This window comes from Xenopus tropicalis, chromosome 4 (assembly GCF_000004195.4).
Source record: "Xenopus tropicalis strain Nigerian chromosome 4, UCB_Xtro_10.0, whole genome shotgun sequence".
Classification (NCBI taxonomy): Eukaryota; Metazoa; Chordata; class Amphibia; order Anura; family Pipidae; genus Xenopus; species Xenopus tropicalis.
In genome coordinates, this window is record NC_030680.2 from 88,420,501 (window position 1) to 88,442,272 (window position 21,772).

At 37.1% G+C, this 21,772-nt stretch overlaps 1 protein-coding gene across 1 annotated transcript; it reads left to right on the forward strand.

Moving 5' to 3' along the window:
• Positions 1–1,441: 1,441 nt before the first annotated feature.
• On the forward strand, positions 1,442–21,321 carry mpl (MPL proto-oncogene, thrombopoietin receptor). Its single transcript, XM_018093549.2, has 12 exons — positions 1,442–1,588; positions 7,860–8,046; positions 8,722–8,891; positions 8,988–9,145; positions 10,358–10,517; positions 10,802–10,901; positions 13,207–13,370; positions 16,071–16,213; positions 16,745–16,904; positions 17,694–17,781; positions 18,681–18,768; positions 19,656–21,321. The coding sequence occupies exons 1-12, from the start codon at positions 1,489–1,491 to the stop codon at positions 19,920–19,922; spliced, it is 1,785 nt and encodes a 594-aa protein (XP_017949038.2). The 5' UTR covers positions 1,442–1,488; the 3' UTR covers positions 19,923–21,321.
• Positions 21,322–21,772: the final 451 nt, after the last annotated feature.

The window sequence follows — 21,772 nt, forward strand, 5'->3', positions numbered from 1 at the left end:
AGTCATAATGGTGTAAAAGTTGGTGTCAAATAAATGGAATATTTACAAAGCTTCATTGTTGTATTAACCCTTGAATTAATGCCATGCTTTGGGATCATGGGACCAAATCTTTGTATTTGTAAAGCCAGGCATACACGCACCGATCATATTGTACGAAACCACACTTTGTACGATATTCAATGCATGTATGGCTGGTCGAAGAGGCGGCTGATATTGCAAAAGGCTGCGGATATCGGTCGACTCGTCGATTGGCCAGGTTAAAAGAGTTTGATCAGGGGCCATTGAAGGCAAAATCTACGTTCAGTGCTGAATCGGCAGGTGGAGGTAGAATTTCTATTGTTTCTACCTCCATATTTGACAATTCAGCCCGGAACGTCAGTGGAGGGTGAGAACGATTGAAATTGCTATGTGTATGGCCACCTTTAATGTGCTTTTTATGATGTGATTATTTTACACCACTTCAGACCTAAGTTGGTGGGTAACTTACAGGAGTGTAATAAATGCTGCAATTTACAGTTGTTGCAACATTGCCACCTAAGTTCCAACATGTCTTACTGCACTAAATAGGCTTTGTGCTCCTATAACAGTGTCTTCTCTATCTTTTTTCTTGTGGGTCAGTGATCCCAGACCCATGATTTAGGAGCACCTTTATAAAAGGATATATATATATCCTGGATATAAGGATATAAGGGCATATTTAGGTCTGCAAGTGTTTTATTCCTGCTTTCAGTTGCACCTAAAACTACTTTCAGTAAAGGTACGTGCATCACTATGTCCTTCCTGCCTTTCATTCTGAATTGGGCACTGCTGCACCTATTGATGTGGGGTAACCCTGTAACTACCATCAATAGACGCAGTGCACTTGCACTGAAAGAATACAGTACACATGTCACTCGCACAGTGAACACTTGAAATTATGCCAGACATACTTCTAGGTAAATCGGACAGAATTGCGGTAGGCGCAGCATTTGCATCAGGGAAAAAATGGCGATTAAGCTCAGAATGGAATTTTGCACACTGCACCTCAGTAAGTGAATGCATCCTATAGTTTTATAGGGGGGTGTGCAGTTTTGTAAATTGTTGCTATAATAATTTCATCTCTCCCACTTCAGAATTATTGTTCAATGATTGACCCTACTTGCATAATATTCCATAGGCAATCAGGCACATAATGTAATAACAAAAGCATTTAGAAAAAAGACATTCACACTCTTATCCTAGGCTGCCTGTGTCTATTTTATTTCCCTCCCTGGTTCCTGCTGTTACAGTTCCTTACTTTCAGCTTTTGCGGCCACCGACGACAGGATGCACTGCCTGTTCTGGTCATGTCATTGTCAGATGCTGTTCACCACACACTGGTGGTTTGGGCCCCCCTCCCACCTCTCATGAAATACATTTCCTGAGGCTCCAGGTTAAGGGGCAAGATAAGTCTTGGCAGAGCAATAAGCTGAGCAAAGCAACCAAGGGGACTAGAGGTTCTCCAGCAAGATGGTATTCCATTACCCCTGTAAAAAGATAATTCCATACGTGTGGATTTTTCTACCTTTCACTGTGCAGCTCACACCTCAATCACCTGTTACGGAACAAGGTACAGTAGATCTTTTCATGCTGGTATTGTACAATGTATATGCCAAATAGATATAGGCTCCCCCAGGTTTAATAATAAAATCAATGTTAAATCTCTAAACGCTGATTGGTTTATAGCCATTTTATTGTAAGTGCTGCCAGTGTAGAGAGTGATTATATGACAGATAAGATTATGAGTTGAAACCTCCAGTTACTATTATTTTTATATATATATATATATATATATATATATATATATATATATATATATATATATATATATATATATATATATATATATATATATATATATATATATATATATATATATACATATTGGTATAAAATAAATGCTGTCGTATTTAATTGTGAGTGCCCTAAATGCTGTAATACGCCTCTGTAAAATAATTAGTGTGTACTTCCTCCTTTCTTCTGTTAATATTTCAAAACATCTTGTTGATGCCAGTATGAAAACAAAGATACAATTGTGCCAACTAGAATTGTGGAATGAAAAGCATGGGGCAGTTCTGTACTTACCCAGTAACCTGGCAACCAGTCAACATTAAGCTGACCAATGCAGGTATATTTATGAAAGCTGATGTCTGATTTGTTGCTGTGGGTTACTGTGCTGATTAAATGTTGCACCTACGTCTGTGAGTTTTGCTACAAGCTAGTTTTTCAAGCTACAGATATATGAAATAAATATGATATATCATAGTAGATAAGGCTGAAAAAATACACATCCATTAAGTTTCTATAGGAAACCTGCATAATTGCTAATTGATTCAAAGAAAGGAGAAAAAACCCATTGGAAGCCTCTCCAATTTGCCTCAGAAGGGGAAAATGATTCCTCCCTGACTCCACGAAGGCAATTGGACCAGTCCCTGGATCAGCTTTGCACTAAGAGTTCATCTCAATATACCTGTGTACTCCCTTGTTAAAATACATCCAACCCTTTCTAGAAGCTGCATCTGCCACTATAAACACTTCATGGTGAACATTCCACAACTTCATAGCACTCATTGTAAAATACCCTTTTTTGAAATGAAACTTATTTTCTTCCAATCTGAATGGATATACTTGCATCCATTGTGAGTAAACAATCAGAGAGTTTATTGCATTTTGTTTATTACTGTTTTATCAATGCAATATGTGTTGTAAGAAGAAGAGTTTGGGGTATAATTGTGTATAAGGAGTTAGCAGAACAATAAGTTAATAAGTAATGTTGATTATTATGAAAAAACAATACAAACAGACCATTATTAGTAGATTGGTGCAATAATTGCAGTAATAATGCAGCTAATTAGGTGTTATTTATTATATGTGCTATATTTTCAAAAAATTCAATTTTGACTTGTGGTGCTCGCAGGAACACCTACTAGAGTCACACAGACTTTATCCATCTGCAACTGCTTCCAACTAATATGAAAAGGAAATGCACTTCCAATGGCACAGGAATCCTTCCCCCAGCAGTAAAGGTGAAATCTCACATAGGCACATTTCTTAAATTTGCCAAACTGCCACAGCCAATGTGAAAAGAAATCACACAAGTCTAATTTTCAGGCAAATTATTCCATTTCTGAGATATAACAAATGATTTTAAATTTGCTGCACTTCTTTAATACTTTTAATATTTTTTTCCATAACTTTTATCACCTTCAATCTGGTTACCATTTTTCCTCAAACTTAGATTCAGGGGCGTTTGTTTAACCCAGGACTCAAAAAACAATAAACAAATCAAACCCCAGAAAATATTTCAAGCAATGTATGGCAATATGTCAAGTATTTTTTTACCCAGCTTGATACACAAGTCTCTCAGTAACCAATAAGCCAATTATCTTCCATTGTGTATGCACCAGTTATAACAGAATGATGATGTCACATAATGACGTCTTTTGGACAGCCTGGAGGCCACACCCTCAAGCCTGGGAGGAGATAATAAGGATTACATATACAATATGGCAGCACTAGTTTTTATTATGTAATAAGACATTAAATATTTTGGAAATACAAAAAAAAACATCTTACTTTAAACTATGATTTTTTATATATAATAAATTATATAAATTCATTATAAATGCCAATGTACAATTGGCCTCACTGGTGCTACTTGCATTAGCTGTTTCCCTTCATTAATGACCTTGCGCCTGGGCCATCCCAAATTGTCTCAGATTTCTTTTTGGAGAGCTATACTACGGGGCACATTTACTAACCCACGAACGGGCCGAATGCGTCCGATTGCGTTTTTTTCGTAATGATCGGTATTTTGCGATTTTTTCGGAAAATTATCGCGACTTTTTTGTTACCAATACGATTTTTGCGAAAAAACGCGAGTTTTTCGTAGCCATTCCGAAAGATGCAATTTTTTCGTAGCGTTAAAACTTGCGCAAAAAGTTGCGATTTTTTTCGTAGTGTTAAAACTTGTGCGAAACGTCGCGCCTTTTAAGTTTTAACGCTACGAAAAAATCGCAACTTTCGGAATGGCTACGAAAAACTCGCATTTTTTCGCACAAATCGTATTGGTAACGAAAAAGTTGCGATAATTTCCGAAAAGTCGTAAAGGCGCAGAAAAAAACGCAAAAAATACGAAAAAGTCGCAAAATGTTCGTTTTCCAATCGGAATTCTTCCAATTCGGTCGGAATTCGTGTCTTAGTAAATCAGCCCCTACATGCAGTTTACAAAGCTACATCATTATTTTCATTTTAGTAACTGCACTGCTCCTTTCTTGGTCAAAAAAATTCAAATGAATATTAAGGTAACACATTAAGGAGCATGTTTGTTAAAATTTAAGGTAATAAAAAAAACACAGCGGAAAAATATCATTCCAATTTTATTGAGTTTTCCAAACTTACATTATTAATAGTTATCGACTGGAAAAAAAATCTTGAAAGTTTGGATTGAGCTTTCTATAGAAATAACTGGGAGGTATATATTTAAACATTCAAGCTATTTTATTTGATTTTTTTTTTAAACAGATTTTTAAAAAAATACATGGGACAATATGATTGCGAAAGACAAGGTTTTTTTCCTAAATGTAGTGATCGAGAAAATCACGATAATAAAACAACTCAATCAAGTTTAAGCACAATTTTTTCCTGCATCAGGGATTAAATAAAAAAGGTGAATATTAATAACTAGACCTCCGCAAAACGTTCATTCCTTGGTATAATTACTAATGCCCATAAAAAATGTAAACTTGAAAATTAAAAAATTGGCCTCCCCAAAATTTAGTTTCATCAGTATATTTCCTAATACCCTACCCTTTAGCTTTTTTTTGGCTCTCTAAAAATATTTACCGTACCCTGAGCCTCATGCCATGAACAATTTTTGAGTCTAAATATGTAGGTGTAAAGTTTTGCATTGCATTATATCTTGTGCCTTGATTCTGCCTCGAAGTCATGATATCACTAAATAAAGTCATGATATCACTGAATAACAAAGGCTGGGGACCAAGTGAAACACAAGTCTTCCAAATAAATTACAAATTTGAAATCTTCTAATCCCTGTGAGTCAGGATCTTTTTGGCAATGTTAGATTATATTTAAAGTCAGAAATATATACACGGATTATTCAAAGTTTTAAAGGAACAGTAACACCAAAAAATGAAACAGCTTTAAAGCAATAAAAATATAATGCACTGTTGCCCTGCACTGGTAAAACTGGTGTGTTTGCTACAGTAACACTACTATAATTTATATAATAAGCTGCTGTGTAGCCACGGGGGCAGCCATTCAAGCTGGAAAAAAGGAGAAAAGGCACAGGTTACATAGCAGATAACAGATAAGTTCTGTAGAATACAATAGTGTTTTATCTGTTATCTGCTATGTGCCTGTGCCTTTTCTCCTTTAAATGGCTGCCTCCATGGCTACACAGCAGCTTATTTATATAAATTATAGTAGACTTTCTGAAGTAAACACACAACTTTTACCAGTGCAGGGCAGCAGCACATTATATTTTAGTTACTTTTATACACTTTCATTTTTTGGTGTTACTGTTCCTTTAAGGCAGTGATCCCCAACAAGTGACTCAGGGGTAACATGTTGGTCCCCAACCCCTTTGATGTTGCTCTCAGTGCCCCCAAACCAGGTAGTTATTTTTGAATTCCTGACTTGGTGGCAAGTTTTAGTTGAATAAAAACAAGATTTACTACCAAATAATGCCTCCTGTAAGCTGATAGTGTGCATAGAGGCTGCCTAATAGCCAGTCTTAGCCCTTATTTGGCACCTCCATTAACTTTTATGATGCTTGTGTTGCTCCCCAAGTCTTTTTACATTTGCCTGTTGCTCACTAGTAAGAAAGGTTGGGGGCCCCTGCTTTAAGGAAAATATAACTTCTCTCCCAGATCTCTTCCTGTTTTTCATTTAAAGGAGATCACTGTATTGTGCCTACCTCATTATAAATGGCAGGGGTTTAACACTCTCTTTATTATATAGCTATTTAGGGGATGATTTATTACATGTCAATAAATGTTATTAGTAATGGTGAGCACTGCACTAAGCACTATCACTCCATAGAACTGAAAGATATTCTGCTCATAGCGGTTCTGTCAGTCAAGACAGCTTTGATAGGTGGGGGAAACTTCAAACCGCTGTAAATTCTTCAGGATTCCCTAGTTTCATACTTGATAAATAAGCCCCAAAATTGTGGTTTTTGCTTGGTATACAACTGACTGCTGGTTTGGCTTGTCACTACCATGAACAATAAAACATAAATGGCTCAGAGCACCTATAGCAGGCAGTGTTTCTAATGATACTTTCCTTGCATTATCAGAATCTTACAGCCAAACCAGCCAAAAAAAACTATCAAGATGCAGTTTATTGTACATTAGCTTAATCACCGTGGTTACAGAATATCTTGTATATGTTTTGCTGATATCACTGTTTGGTTCACTGGCATGATGCTCTAGCATCTCTTTGAACCTCTATTACTTGAATTATTATTATACTTATATTATTATAAAGATATATATTAATGCCACTGTTTTATTTGAACATGTGCTTCCTCAATGTATGTGTTGGATTTACTGTTGATGCAAGGCCAGACTGCACATCCTACAGGGAGAAAGAGAGCCATATCATAATTTTCTGATTCTAGTATAAGCATTAGTTTGAGCGTTCTTTCTGCAGGACAGTATGGGAATGGGATCCGTAATTCAGAATGCTCGGGACCTGGGGCTTCCCGCATAAGGGGTCTTTCTGTAATTCGGATCTCCTACCTTAAGTCTAGTAAAAAAAATTAATTAGACATTAGTTAAACCCAATTGAATTATTTTGGCTCCAATAAGGATAAATTATACCTTAGCTGGGATCAAGTACAAGGTACTCTTTTATTATTACAAAATGTGAATTATATGATTAAAATGGAGTCTATGGGAGACTGCCTTTCCATAATTCAGAACTTTCTGGATAATGGGTTTTCGGATAAGGGGTCCAATATCTGTACCATGTAGGCAAGAATTAAGGGAATGCCCCTTTAATAAATGTGCACTTTGAATCACTTTTCTGGGATGAAATATAAGGTGTTATTTTCTTTCAATTGTTATCTGAATTACATTGTGTTTCAAAAACACAGATATTAATCTGCAAACTATGCAATGTTTCAGTTGTTTATTCTGCACAGTTGAAACTGAAATGTTTCTATTTTTGTTATCCTGAAAATCTACCAATACTGAACCTTGCACATATCTGCACAACTTCTAAACCTCCACTGAGCTAAACCGCATGAGAGATTTTGTAGGATGTTGTTGGATCAACAGATTGCATCCTACATGTTGCATGTAGTTGCATTGGTAACAAGATAATGGGACTAAAAATTCTGATGTTTAAACTACATGAAAGCTTTGCTATCCGACGCAACATTCCTGCAGGAAGGGAACGCTGCATGCTGGGTCTGCATCTGACAAAATAAAATCTGATGGTTTTTCACATTAAAAACACTGACTGTCGGATGTAGATGTAGAAACAAAACAATGCATCCAACTTTATCTGATTCAAATTAAATTACAGCGGTGGGGATCAGAGTCTGTAGGATCCTACAAACCTCATGCTGTTGTGTGAGATAAAATCTGACCTACAATGTCTGATCAAAATCTCCCATGTAGTTTAGCTCTTACACGTCAGTACAGTAACTTTAGGTTTAAGGGATTTGATCTTTATGATGTTAGGGCTTTAAGATAGAGGGCAGTTGATGTGCCATTGATGAACTTTGGTAAGATTTAGTAATATATATTTTGAGGTTCAAATTATAGTTATCCACTTATGCTATTAATAGTGTATGTTTTCTTATTTTCCAGATATTGATCTGTTATCCAGTGATCCATACATCCCTCACTGCTTTACACGGTCATTTAAAGATCTTACGTGTTTTTGGGAAGAAAAAAATTTCAAAAATGATAAAGAAGACAGTTTATCTAATCATGTACCTAACTCTAAATGTGATGGGAATAATGTCTCATCTTATGGCTTTTACTACTCGCGAGGGTAAGTGCAGATGAAATAACTGATATTCACCGTATATGTCATCCAAAAAAGATGACAGCGAGATGGGTGCTTTTTTCCAAGTGCAAGATCCTGCTGTAAGCGGTTAGCCCAGATATTCCGGCTCAGCACAGAGATTTTGTCTTTTTTTCAGTTCTTTCAAAATCAATGGAAAGAGTCTACACAGGACTGAAACCAGAGAATACTTTTACAGTACCCCCTTTCTTCATTTTTTAGGTGGCCATAAAAAAAAATTGTGTAAAAAACGGGAAAATGTAAAACTAGGGAAATTCATTGGTGGGACCACATAAAAAAGGTGTAAAATGTGATAAAACTTAAAATCAGGGGAAATTGAGGCTTTATTGTACATCCTTAAATCCAGATACAGCTGAGATGATGGTTATCACCAGGTTTCACCACAAAAAAAACACTCACACAGCAGGACTCCAACAGCAGGAAAAGTCGCTACAAAAAACTGCGCATTTAGCAAAGTGAAACGGAATAGATTCACTCATCACTAGTAACATGTATTTTGCTTTGTATATATTTTCCAAAGTTCCAAAATTGTGATTACTTTCCATATTTCCAATATATCTCTATATGATCAGATGTTAAAAAAGGGAGATGACCTGGTTTTAGTAAACCTATTCTTTCTTTTTTTCCAAACACCCTTTACAGAGATAAAGAAAATGAATGTCCACTCACCAAACAAAATGGAAACCATACACTTTATATCTGTGTGTTCCCAGAGGAGGATGTAATTATGTTTAATGATTTAACTCTAAAAGTAAAGGATATGTGTTTAAACAAAACCCTCCACAATCGTAAAGTAGCAGTAGAAGCTGTAGGTAAGTGCACTTCTTACTGATCAGAAAACAAAAATGAAAGTGTCTATGTACTGTATGAAATAAACAATATCACACACACAATACTTTTTTCTTCAGGTTTAATAGATCATCCAACAGATATCACAGTTTACTGGACTGGTAATGGAAATAAATTTCAAGCTGCCTGGAAGATCTCAGAAGATAATGAGTTTCATGCTTTCTTCTTTTATGAAGTCCAATATTGGCCACAGAGTTTGTCAGAAAAATACATTCAAGTAAGACATTTTTTTGGTAGTCAGAATAAGACCTCTGATTAAAGGAGAACTATACCCCGGGGTACAAAAAGCCTGCTTAACTATCATTGCCTAGGCCCCCCTCACCTCTCCCTTATCGCATTGTTTTTAAGTTTAAACTCTGTCTCTATCTCTAACCGCTAGCTAAAAATGCAAAGAAGAGCAGCTTCGTACCTCGCCGACATCTTCTTACCGACTGAAGACTCTTTGGGTCTCACCGCAGACACCGACCTGCTTGCACATGCACAGTTCAAGCTTATTTCCTGCTACCTCCAACTGGGCATGAGCAAGCAGGTTCATATCAGCGAGAGACCCAAAGAGTCTTCAGTTGGTAAGAAGATGTCGGCGAGGTATGTGGCTGCACTTCTCTGCATTTTTAGCTAGCGATTAGCGATAGGGACAGAGTTTAAACTTAAAAACAATGAGATAGAGGAAGAGGTCAGTGGGGTCTAGGCAGTGATAGTTAAGGGTGCTTTTTGCACTGGGGGGGTATAGTTCTCCTTTAAAGACTAATGGTTAATATGGATTTAAGGTCATGTATGAATTTCAAAATCTGTAACAAAATTTTTCTCCAAAATAACATTCTTTAGAAACCATTATATTAGGCATATGCAGAATCTGAGCTTAATGCAAAACCAGCACTTGTCCTTCCCTTGTGCTGGGGTTTTATCCTGTGTATATCCAAAGTAATGCCAAATAACAATGTTCATAACAATATATGGGTCTGGTAATGATGCTGACTTTGAACAAATAAGGTACTGTTTTAGGAACAATATACTGTATCAGTGCTAGACTAGGGTAAGATTTTATAGTAGGGTTGAGATGACTTAATTCTGCAAATTGGTATGACTGTTAGGCTAAAATAACCCAAAAACAATTTATATTTTCATTTAGAAAGAGCTCCCATCAAATTGCTTTAATTTTATTCAGCCTCTTTTTCTGTACAACTCTAATTTCCAGTATTGGCAGCACAGGGTGGGGGATTAAATTGACAATCAAGTGTTCAGGAGTTTCAGTTTACAACTTAGTACATAAAATGTGCTTCATAATATTATTTAAGATGAGTAGGAACACTTTTATGTATATAGTTTATTGTAAAAAGAATTCTCACCTTCTATGGCAAAGGTGTTCCTTTAAGGACAGTACATTCATCAGGATTTTAAAGATAAACATCATATTTCCTTCTTGGAACAGACTTTGCAAACTGAAGATCAGTTCTGTAGCCTGGATGACCTCCAACCCGGCCAGTTATATCATCTTCGGGTCCGCACCATGCCAAGTAGAAATGGTCCTTTGGAGGGGTTTTGGGGTTCATGGTCAGATGTCACCAGATTCTTGACTCCATGGTCTTCAGGTAGCTTGCAATGAAATCACTTAAATGACTGCGATCAAAATTGCCATTTTATAGAACTGCATCCATGTAAAAAACATGAAATGTAATGTATACAATAGAAGAGATATGTGAAGCTAGAAAACAAGTGTAGCAATAACTGCTGTATGTTAATGTTTGATTGATTATGCAATTTTTCTATGAATCTCAAGTGTTAATTTTCAGGTTTTATTTTATTTTTTTACAAATCATGATTTTTAAGGCAACCTGCTCTATGGCACACTTATGTGCTTATCTGCTTTATTTAGATGCCATTGGGTTACATTGCTATACCTCAGATCTGTCTGCAGTGTGCTGTAATTGGCAGAAAAATACAGAAAACTACGAGCAACTCTTTTATCAATATGGGTAAGACAGCAAAATGTATTATTGTCCTATTACTATGGTTACATTAATAGTATAGGTTCTATTGCTTAAAAAAGGAATTCACAAGAAAAAACTTCTAATTAAAGAGATACTGACACCAGAAATGAAACCTTTTTTACATCTATCATAACATTGTCTTTGCATAAGCTTTAAAATTTTGCCATAAACGTATTTGCTGATGCTTTTCCATTCCTTATCTGATCCCCTATGTTCTTCTATGAGGGGGCTGCCATATTTGTGCAGCAGTAGGCCGTTAGCATTAGAAGCTATAACTGACAGGCTGAGAAGAGACAGTCAGGTTGGCAAAACAGTCAGGTTTAGGAACTTCAAGCAACAATTACGTACAAAACCAGCCCTATCAGTGAAAAAAGATCAACACGACCTATAGGGAACTTTTTATGTAGATTCATAATTTGAAAAGTCGTTTTTTCGTGTCAGTATCACTTTAAGCTTCTCATTCTGTTGAGTCATTTCCTTCTCTGGACTAAGCTGTAGTAATATATTTTAAAACCAACCAGTGCAAGTTATGAATAGATATTTGCGCAAAGAAACTTAAATGCTATTTATTACTCTTGCAGAGATAAAAGGTAAAAAATTCACTTTAATAAATAAAGGAGAAGGAAAATGCAGTAAAATGCCAAAATGACTTTCCTTCTCCTCTAATTAAAATGCTACATACAACCTCAAATAGTGTAGGTATTCCAAGGCAGTATTGTTAAACTTCCGCTGTGGAGCACCCATACACATAGGGGCTACCAAACAGCCAATTATAGCCCTTATTTGACAACACCCTGAACTATTGTGATGCTTGTGTTGCTCCCCAAAACTTTTTCCATTTCAAAGTGGCTCACATGTATAAAAAGTTGGGGATCCCTGGTGTAGATAATGTGATAAAAAAGTGTTTGCTCTATATTTACAATGGCTGTTCACCAGCCTGAACCTCAATAAATTTCTCAGCAACAATGCATTCTAGTGCACTATGTTAACTGGCAAATATTAAGTGTCGCACTGGAGAAATTGTACCTGACCGAAAGATTTGTGTTCGCCTATGTTAAGGGAATGTTCTCAGAGACTTTAGACTTTAGCTACAAAAGTAGAGAAATATCTTTCTCTAGAATATTGGCTTTGAAATATGAGTGCAGTAAAGTTGCAGTAAATAATATACCCTAAGGCCTCTGTGTGGTTTCATTGGAAGGAGTTTCCACAAAAAAAGTTTTATGTTGCATGTCTTTTTCAAGTGACAATTTAGGATTGCACCACCTTTGGCGTGGCTAAAGGAAGTGTGATATTAAAAGATAAAAGATAGTGCCCAGAGAGAGGAAAGGATGAGTTGAAGAAGTTAAGTATATTGCAAGAGTGGGTGAATACAAGGTCAAGGCAGTGGCTATCATTGTGTGATTCTGACTGAGATGCCACAGGGAAAGTTTTGGTCCAACCCAGAATCTATTTACATTCTACTACACTGCTTGCAGAATTAAAGTAAAATAAGTTTCCCTAAGGGAGAAGGGAGCTCATCATGGTATTATGCTGGTTTGCTTAACATTAAAGGGGATTTGTCACTCCAAGAAATAACTCAGAATTATTTCATATTGTGGACATTGTTATTAAGGCAAGCTTTGCATTGTCCCAAAATCTTGTTTATGTGTCAGAATGGGGAACCTGATGCCAATGCACTGGCTGCACAAGATCATAAGAAGGAAGGGGGACTGTGAGAAGTGCAGTGACATCTAGGAAGTGCAGAATGGAAAGTGAAAGCAATTACGTGCCCTCCCCTGATGACTGAGACATAGAGGCGTAAAGGCAATGTATTGACAGCTGAGATTTTTTAAATACCTCTATACCAGCTATGGATATTTTAATAAAAAAAAGAATTTGGATTTCATATTTAATTTGAAAATTGCTTTTATTATATAGCTTTTTATGCCTGGATGACTGGTCCCCTTTTAAGTGCAAGGTTCTGCCTTATTGTTGCATAAAAAAAAAAAATCAGTTAAAGAACAGTATGGCAAATAATGTTGCTATATTTTGGAGATTTCTAAATTTGCCATCCTAGGCACCTGTGGACCCATGCCTAGGATGGCAGCTGTAAAATGATCATGTATAACAATGTATCATTCTATACAGTGAAGGTCACTCTTACAAACTTTTTTAGTATGCAGCAATATCTTGGATTGTATGGTCTGTTTGAAGGTCCATTGTGTTTCCAGAAAGATAACTTTTAAATGCAGTTGCTTTTGCAAGATTTTACATTCATTCTGGCCCATACTAACTACATCTTTATCAATAGGGGATCAGATTGGTTGCCCTGCATGGAATCTATTTCAATGATCAACTGCAGCTGTGTGTTTATGGCAAAAAGTGACAATGCAGTCTCTTTGATAATGAATGTGTCATCCCTTGATCACACAAGGAGAATGTACTACAAGGAACCTTTTTGGATTAACCACATTGGTGAGTGATAAATTACATAAAACAGTGTTTTAAAGCTTTCCTCATGCGATTGTTTAAGGGAGGGGTGGAAATCTTCTGAGCAAAGAGTATCATGTGGTTTGCCATAAGAACACCTATAAAAAGTTAGCATGCAATTCAAGATGTACAAAAGGCTTTAGTACAGGGGTCTCAAACTTGCGGCCCGCGGGCCATTTGCGGCCCGCACCAACGCCTTCTCAAAAGCAATGAATGGATCACGATTTTTATTGCGATTCAAGGGATAATGCAAGGCACAGCGGGCGGGAGCTGCTGATTGCGGAAATGACGTTATGCCATCATAACAGTTATTATAGAAAGACGTTCTGTGTGCACAATTAGCTGCTAAGGAGCAAATTGTGCACACAGAGCGTCTTCCCATAATAACTGTTATGATGGCATAACGTCATTTCCGCAATCAGCAGCTCCCGCCCGCTGTGCCTTGCATTATCCCTTGAAAGCCAATTTTTTGTGAAATCCCTTATGCGGCCCAGCCTCATCCTGACTTTGCCTCCTGCGGCCCCCAGGTAAATTGAGTTTGAGTCCCCTGCTTTAGTAGAAACCAGAACTGACAAGTGTTTTTGAAAAAACAGGTAGGCAAATCACTCTGATGTGCACAATGTTAATAGGTTCAAATACATTCTTTATAGGAAGATGATGGAAGGGAAACTATAACACACTGTGGGGCTGCAGAAATTTCAAGGTAACCTCACCTCTAGCAGCCTTATTTTTTGCAGTATGGGGTACAGTATTTACAAGATATGCTACTGTTGATTAGCTGTTTATAACTTTCCATGCCACCTATATGCCGTCCCTGTCAGTAACCATGGTAGGGTCCAACCTTTGCACTTGCAGAATGTGACTGATGGGTGCAAATCCTGGGTGGCAATGTGCAAAGTGCAAAAAGCATTGCACAGTGCATCTGTATGTTTTATACATCTTGTCCCCAATTGTAAATGAGCCCTTGTTTGAACAGTAACATCAAACAATGAAAATGTATCAAAGTAATGAAACTATAATGAACTGCTGCCATACATTGGTAAAGAAAGTCAGAAATACTACTATAGTTTTTATCAGTACCCTGTTGTGTAGCCAAAGGGTCAGTCATTCAAAAGGGGGAAAGGTGCAGGTTACAGAGCAGATAACAGATAAACTCTGTAGAATACATTGATTTTTTTCTGTTGTGTAACCTTTTTGTACCCATGTGTACACAATAGCTTTTTTTTTAACTTTGTTTTTATTGTTTGTTTTTCAACAGGGTAAATCACATTTAAAGCATGTAGGCAAAGAAAGGAAAAAGGAAAAGAAATTAGAGAAGTAAAGTTAGGGTCAGGTTAGGGGTTTAGGAAGGGAAGGGGAGGGTTGGACTCTCGCCTGATTGTTATTATAGGTATAGTCCGTTTATCTTATTTTGGCTCTGACATCAGGTGTTTCTTAAAGCTGTCTATGTACACAACAGCTTTTTAAAATAAACTGTAGTAATGTTTCTGAACACAACAGTTTTACCAGTGCAGGCAACAGCACATTATATTTTAATATATATATATATATATATATATATATATTTTATATATAAAACACATTCATTTTTTTAAGAATTACAGTTCCTTTAATACTAAGCATTTCTTTTTCAGTAGACTTAAAGTATGGTGGTTTATATTACAGAAATAGCCTTTATCCGAAAAACCCCAGGTCCCAGAGCCTGAACTAGGGACAGGCAGAAGAAGCACATGCCTAGGGGCACATTTACTAACCCACGAACGGGCTGAATGCGTCCGATTGCGTTTTTTTCGTAATGATCGGTAATTTTGCGATTTTTTTTCAGCGTCTTTACGATTTTTGCGTAAAAACGCGAGTTTTTCGGCGTCTTTATGATTTTTGCGTAAAAACGCGAGTTTTTCGGCGTCTTTACGATTTTTGCGTAAAAACGCGTGTTTTTCGTAGCCATTACGAAAGTTGCGCAAAGTCGCAATTTTTTCGTAGCGTTAAAACTTGCGCAAAACGTTGCGCCTTTTAAGTTTTAACGCTACAAAAAAGGCGTGACTTTGTTAACGCTACGAAAAAATCGCGACTTTGCGCAACTTTCGTAATGGCTACGAAAAACTCGAGTTTTTACGCAAAAAATCGTAAAGACGCCGAAAAACTCGCGTTTTTACGCAAAAATCGTAAAGACGCCGAAAAAAATACGAAAAAGTTGCAAAATGTTAGTTTCCAATCGGAATTTTTCCAATTCGGATTCGAAATCGTGTCTTAGTAAATCAGCCCCCTAGAGTACTGCACTTTATTTACTGTACTTTATAGACTTTGCTTACTGCTTTCAAAACTGTTGAGGAACACCCAATACAAAATGAAGTGCAGGGTGGTATCTACACTCAGGTTAGTCCTGACAACCCTATGCCCATACAGAGGTGCCCCAAGACAAGGTAATTTAACATTCCAAGTTAGGCCACATTCACATGGGCAAGCTCAAAGTAAGAGGATATTCCAGTATCTAAACATATATGATATAATTTTCAATGAAATTTCCAAGAGGTACATTGCACAAAAACTTATAGAAGTCACCCTGTTTCCCTATATATTTTTTATGACTATATCTTGCTGCCTGAAGTGTCTATTACCAGATTAACACTATTGTGCATGCCAGAATTTTTGTTATTTCTAACTTTTTTCCTTTTGAGTTTTTAGTGCTTCCGCCCCCTCCAGAATTAAATGTAAATCCTCTGTCAGGCGGCAAACTGGAACTAAACTGGTCTATTTCTGAGCTCAGCCTAGCGAAACATGTGGTCTATCAAATCCGCTACTCATTGGGTGAAAACTCAACCTGGAAGGTAACAAAAAAAAAGTACAGTCAAAAAGAAAAAACACAAGGGGGAAGGGGTGAGATCAAGTAACAGTTGGTCTCATTTAGTAACAAAAGAAAATTTAGCACCATTATAGTTCCCCATATAGGGCTGTCCTCTTCCAAATGGTCTGCATAGCCCGTATTATATAAATTATCCTTATTTAGCACAATACAGAAGGTCATCAAACAAGCAAATCATTGCAAATTGAGATGATCCACATAATAGGGTCCTATGCAAACCAATTAGTAAAAGAAGCCATCAATAGCCCAACATGCCCATCAGATTTGAAAACCTGCGGAACAGATACCTGGACGAACCCCAGACCATCAGCTGGGCAAGTAAATGTTTTTGCCCCATACACAAGTAAAGAAACCTGGGCAAGTTTTAGTCCATATATGTCTAGCTTTAATATGGGAATAACTTGCAGAAAAGCAGAAATTCAAATGGAGGGTAATAGGAATAGCTAGATGGCTGGGCCAGGCAAAATATTTACACATACTTGCTGTTTGTCTTTAGACTCTGCAGTTTCCTCAAGGAATTCATTGTGATGTGCTCGAGCTCACTCCAGGATTACAATACACCCTACAAATGAGAGCAAAGCCAGATGGAGATAAAATACACGGATTCTGGGGCACATGGTCCCCTGCAGTCACTGTCACACTTTCTGCAAGCACTGGTGAGAATTGTTTGTTACACAACAAATAAAACAATGATAAAAGTTGTGATACACAAAAAAGAAAGACACAACAACAAGTATCTGATATAATGAGCAAGATATGAAATTAGAATATTGCAATTCTCCAGTTGATACTGTATGTTTGAAAATCAAACCCTCTTATTGCAAATTTTATAAGGATGTTTAACTTACTGTACACAACAAGCTGTCTTTCATCATCGTTTTTATACAATTATTTCATTACACCACAGCCAAAATTGATGTGATTACAATAATGGTGTGTATACAAGTTACAATTATGACCTTTGCTGCAGCCATTGTCGTACCTTCCTTTAATCAGAGGTGAATTGGCAGATATGCAGGTAGAAACAAAATAATTCTAACCCTATTCAGCGCCTAATGCTCACCTTTGCTCTGTCCTGCCTGATCGCCAAGATGACCAATATCCAAGGCCTTTGCAGATATTGGTCGCCTCGTCTCCTGCCATACACATACTGAAAACTGTACAGTAGTACGATAATATCAGTGTGTATATCCACCTTAAAAGTGTACTGCTTAGATCACAGATTCACACAATAAAGGGGAATAAAAATCATTTTTGGAGGGGCAAGCTAAAGGCAATTCAGGTCAAGATTTAGAAGGCTAAAAACTTAATAGTTGATAAAGCTATATTTACATGGATCTTGCATTTTGCATGATCAAAGGGAGTGTGAACCTAAATATCTGAAGTTAAATGAAATGAATCTTTTCAGGTATGCATTATTTATATTTGCCCTGGTCCTTTTGCAGGCTGGATAATTCCTATTATTGCTCTATTCATATTATTGATTCCTTTGTCTGTGCTGATTACCTATTGTGTGTTCCCTTCCAGTTTCAGGTAAGTAAAACTGGTCCAGGTATAGGTATTATGTATGCAGATAACTACCTAGAAGGGTGTATTAAATGTAATTGCTCCTAACCTGAAAATTTTTGTCATAAACACAGTTAAGGGGTCATTCATGGCCACAAGTGCAGTTATGTGCCCACAAATTTCCCCCACAGTCAGTTGCACGTATAGTGCCATTAGTCAAACGCACTCGCATGAACATGCACTCATTGCACTTTCGTATAGTTGTACTTAGTGCTGCTGCCTTCCTTCATTTCCTGTTCCAAATTATATGCTGCAACAGGAGCAGTGCAGATACGCCAAAAGAATCAACACACACATCGATCTCAGGGCAAACACTAGAAGTTACACCAACCTGACTTTGCATCTGATTTGTGTACAAGCGCAACTGTGTTAATTGTGTCACATTAGCCACAACTGTGCCTGGAGCAACTCCCCCTGACCACCACAATGACACTGACATTCTGGGGAAAATTCTGCATTGTGGGAAAAAAAAACATGGCAACTCCATTCCAAAGTGTGTGTTGCACACTGTATCTGCAGTAAGTAACAGTTCAGATTTTTAGGTTCAGATTTGTCTGGACCTGGGTTTTTAAAAGGAATGCTTCTGTTTGTTGGGAATGAAAATATTATGGGAAATTTGCTTGAAAAATGCAAAGGAGTTAATGTCCAGCGCTTATTAGAAGTGTAAGAGTACATAGTGGGGCTGTAGAAGTCAGCCTATAAAGTGAGTGAAATGTGCATTTCTACGGCACTGGGTTTCAAAAATTGGTGTATATGCAGCTTTGGGGGGCTCAGCATTCCTTATTAGCTTTATTTCTGTATTTGCACACTCCCTTTGTAATGTAATTAAGTGTTTCAATGTTCTGCCTGTATCTTTTGATTTGCAGAAAGTTAAAGAATAAATTGTGGCCTCCTTTACCAAACCTACACCGGGTGCTGGACACTTTCCTAACAGAAATCCAAAAACAGTACCAGGTATTTGCATACATTTGTCTTTACAGCAAGCGCTGCTACGCATGGTCCACTTCCAGCCACAGCTGATATTGGTTCAGATTCAATTTGATTAGAAAAGTGTATCTCCTAATACAATTCTAGATTTTCCCATAGAGCCAGGTGCAATTCAATGAGATAAACTAATCTCACTGTTTAGCACATGTAAACTCTATTGAAGTCTATAGAGAAAAACTAGGACTCAGGAGTTTCCTCTCCTTAAATTGAATCTTGCCCATACAGTATGTTTTCACGTGATAAACCATAAAATAATGAGACATTGGGCCGGATTCAGTTCAGTGAGAAAAAGGTTTATTACATGAAAACTCATGAACAAGATTTAATTTGATGCAATTTAAATCAGAAATACTTATCTCAAAGTTTATCATGTGAAGACTCTATTGAAGTCTATGGGAAAGAACTGGAACTGAATTTGGAGAAAAGTTTTTTCTTCTCGAATAAAATCTCCCTCATGAGTTTTCACATGATAAACCATGGGATAACTTTTTGAAATGATTCTGGCTCACAGTGTGCTCTCCAGTTTGTATTTACAATCACAGCAGCTTTTCAAATGGGCAAGCGGAATTGGTCAGTCTGTACAAAAGGAGGTAACATTTTTAGTTTTCATAATAGCCAGTTATTAATGCCATAACCACCTACAAAATGCTTATGTGGATGTGTATCAGACATACACTAGTCATGGACGGTTATGGGACCCATAACTCTCTAACAATCCCAGGCTTTAAAAAATATTGTCTGTCGGTGCTATTTCTATTGATAGTGGTATATAAATATAGATGTGCATACCGAAAAGGTATTGTGCATAGTGGGTCAATCTTTTTATTTGCTTGTTTTGTTTTTCCTGACCCCAGCCCAGCTCTACTCTGTATGAGAAGCCTATAGAAGAACCCCCCCAGTCTTCTTGCATTGAGATTCTTAGTGATGAGACTCTTCCTACTGAAACCCAGCAAGTATCTCAGGATTATGTTCAGCTCTCCCCTCCGACCTACCAGAATGATGAGTACTGGCCAAAAATCGGCTTGCTCTTGCTCAGTCCAAGCCAAAGCACAGTTAGTCGTGAGCAGCCTTCCAGTGGCATTACCAACCAGACTTATTTTCCCACTGCATGGAACCAGTGAAACCATTTTGGAGAAAACAGCACATTTTATTCAGCTACAAGCAAGTGTTCCTGAGTCAAATATAACTTGCTGTGATTCAAAAAGCATAGGAACAGTAGATCTAGAGTTGCTACTTGGCCGGTAAATATCCCTGATATCAATGTTATTACCAGGGGAAAAAAGACAAACATATAGGAAGCCAGGTATTTTTTTTTTCTAAAAAAAGGTGGCAAAGTGGAACAGATTACTATATAAATGAAATGTAATTATTTCATAAACATTTGTTTGTAAGCTTCACGTACACTTGGTGCATTCTAATGGGACTTTAGAAACAGACCTTCTATATATCAAATTATTATTTTGATACTAATAAAAAATATATAAATGAAGCAACTACAAACTAATTTCTAAAGCAATTGTTTTTGGAAACTTATGGAGTTGCCATATTGCCAGTGTTTTTTGGGGTTTTTTTAAGCTTAGATGTGAAAAGTGGTAATTGATACCAGTATTTTTACCAGTGAATTTATATATATTATAGCTAAAACACTTAAAACACCAGAGAACTTTATATCAAGGGCCCACTAACCACAATGATACTGTAGTACTGCTATTTAGCAAGTATGTGGAGGCTAAATGAGCAGGAGTATGATTATTTTACTGATCCTCAGTCCTGAAATGAAAAAATATTCCTTAAATTGTGTTGCTGCCTTTGTATATTTAGCCATCTCTGGGGAATAGCCAGTGCTTTGGTAATGTGTATAGTGCTGAAACACATTTTCCAGCAGATGGCAGTATGAGTATGAATTTGTTTCCAAAATGTTTCGCAATAAAAGTATTAAATAGATATTAGTAAACAGAAAGCAATTATATTGTAACATTAATGGGGTTTTGTTGGACACAGTGCATTTAATATATACATATTCCAAAAGTATTCTTTTGCTGCTTTAGGAATAAATATTCAAAGTGACCTACTGAACAAAGCCATAAATGCTTTTATAAATGCGTCAATTCATTGTCAGGAATATTTTATTTAAGTGTAGACAAACCACCCACTCTTCAGTTTTCCATGTTTACCACCCAGGCGATAACATTCCTTTTTAATCATGTACCTAGAAAACGACATTCATAAATACACAAGCCAGCTGAAGTAAGTATTAAGCGTGAGCCACATGAATGAATAACTGTAAGAAGCAAATTACACTAAAGGGAAGGCAGGGTGGGGGGGGAAAATCCACTGTGCACCCTAGTCTGCTCCAGCTTTTGGTAGCATTGGGCATTTCTGCAAATATAGCATGCAGGAGCACACAGTCCTAGTAACACATTTGGACAGTAGGTGAGGCTGGGGCAGGCTTTAAAGGAGAATGCAAGTCAAAATTTAAAAAGCATACTGCCCAATAGTCCTCCTATTGTTTAGTAAAAACACCCCACTCACCTAATCAAATATTTACTCAGTCACACTTACTTCACATTTTCTAGAACAGGCAGCCATCTCTAAAAAGGTATTCTCCCTTCCTTTCCCTCCTTGCTTCATACTCCACAAGTGTTTCATTCCCTCCCCCACTCCCCTCTGCCAGATCCACTTCTGATTGGCTGGTGGGCATGTGTAGCTCAGAACAGGAGACAGGATCAAGTTACACACACGCTCAGAGAATAGGAAGGCTGCCGCTGGCAGCCTACAGGAAGGGGAGAGAGATTTCAGTGATGTCACTGTAGGCTTCACACTGCTGTAGGCTGCCAGCACCATATCTCAGAGAAGCAAGCAGGGATCTGGGAATTTAGATATGCAGTAAGTACTTAAAAATAATGCCTTTAGACTTACTTTTAATTTATATTAACCTTTCATTGTCCTTTAAGAAGGTTACATAAAATGC

What these genes read in the sequence shown, in the direction of transcription:
- mpl (XM_018093549.2), top strand. Translation starts at nt 1,489, where the DNA reads ATGGTATTCCATTACCCCTGTAAAAAGATAATTCCATACGTGTGGATT. An exon ending in GGCTTTTACTACTCGCGAGG is followed by an intron (nt 8,047 to 8,721) that starts GTAAGTGCAGAT and finishes CACCCTTTACAG; the next exon opens with AGATAAAGAAAATGAATGTC. An exon ending in AAATCCAAAAACAGTACCAG is followed by an intron (nt 18,769 to 19,655) that starts GTATTTGCATAC and finishes TCCTGACCCCAG; the next exon opens with CCCAGCTCTACTCTGTATGA.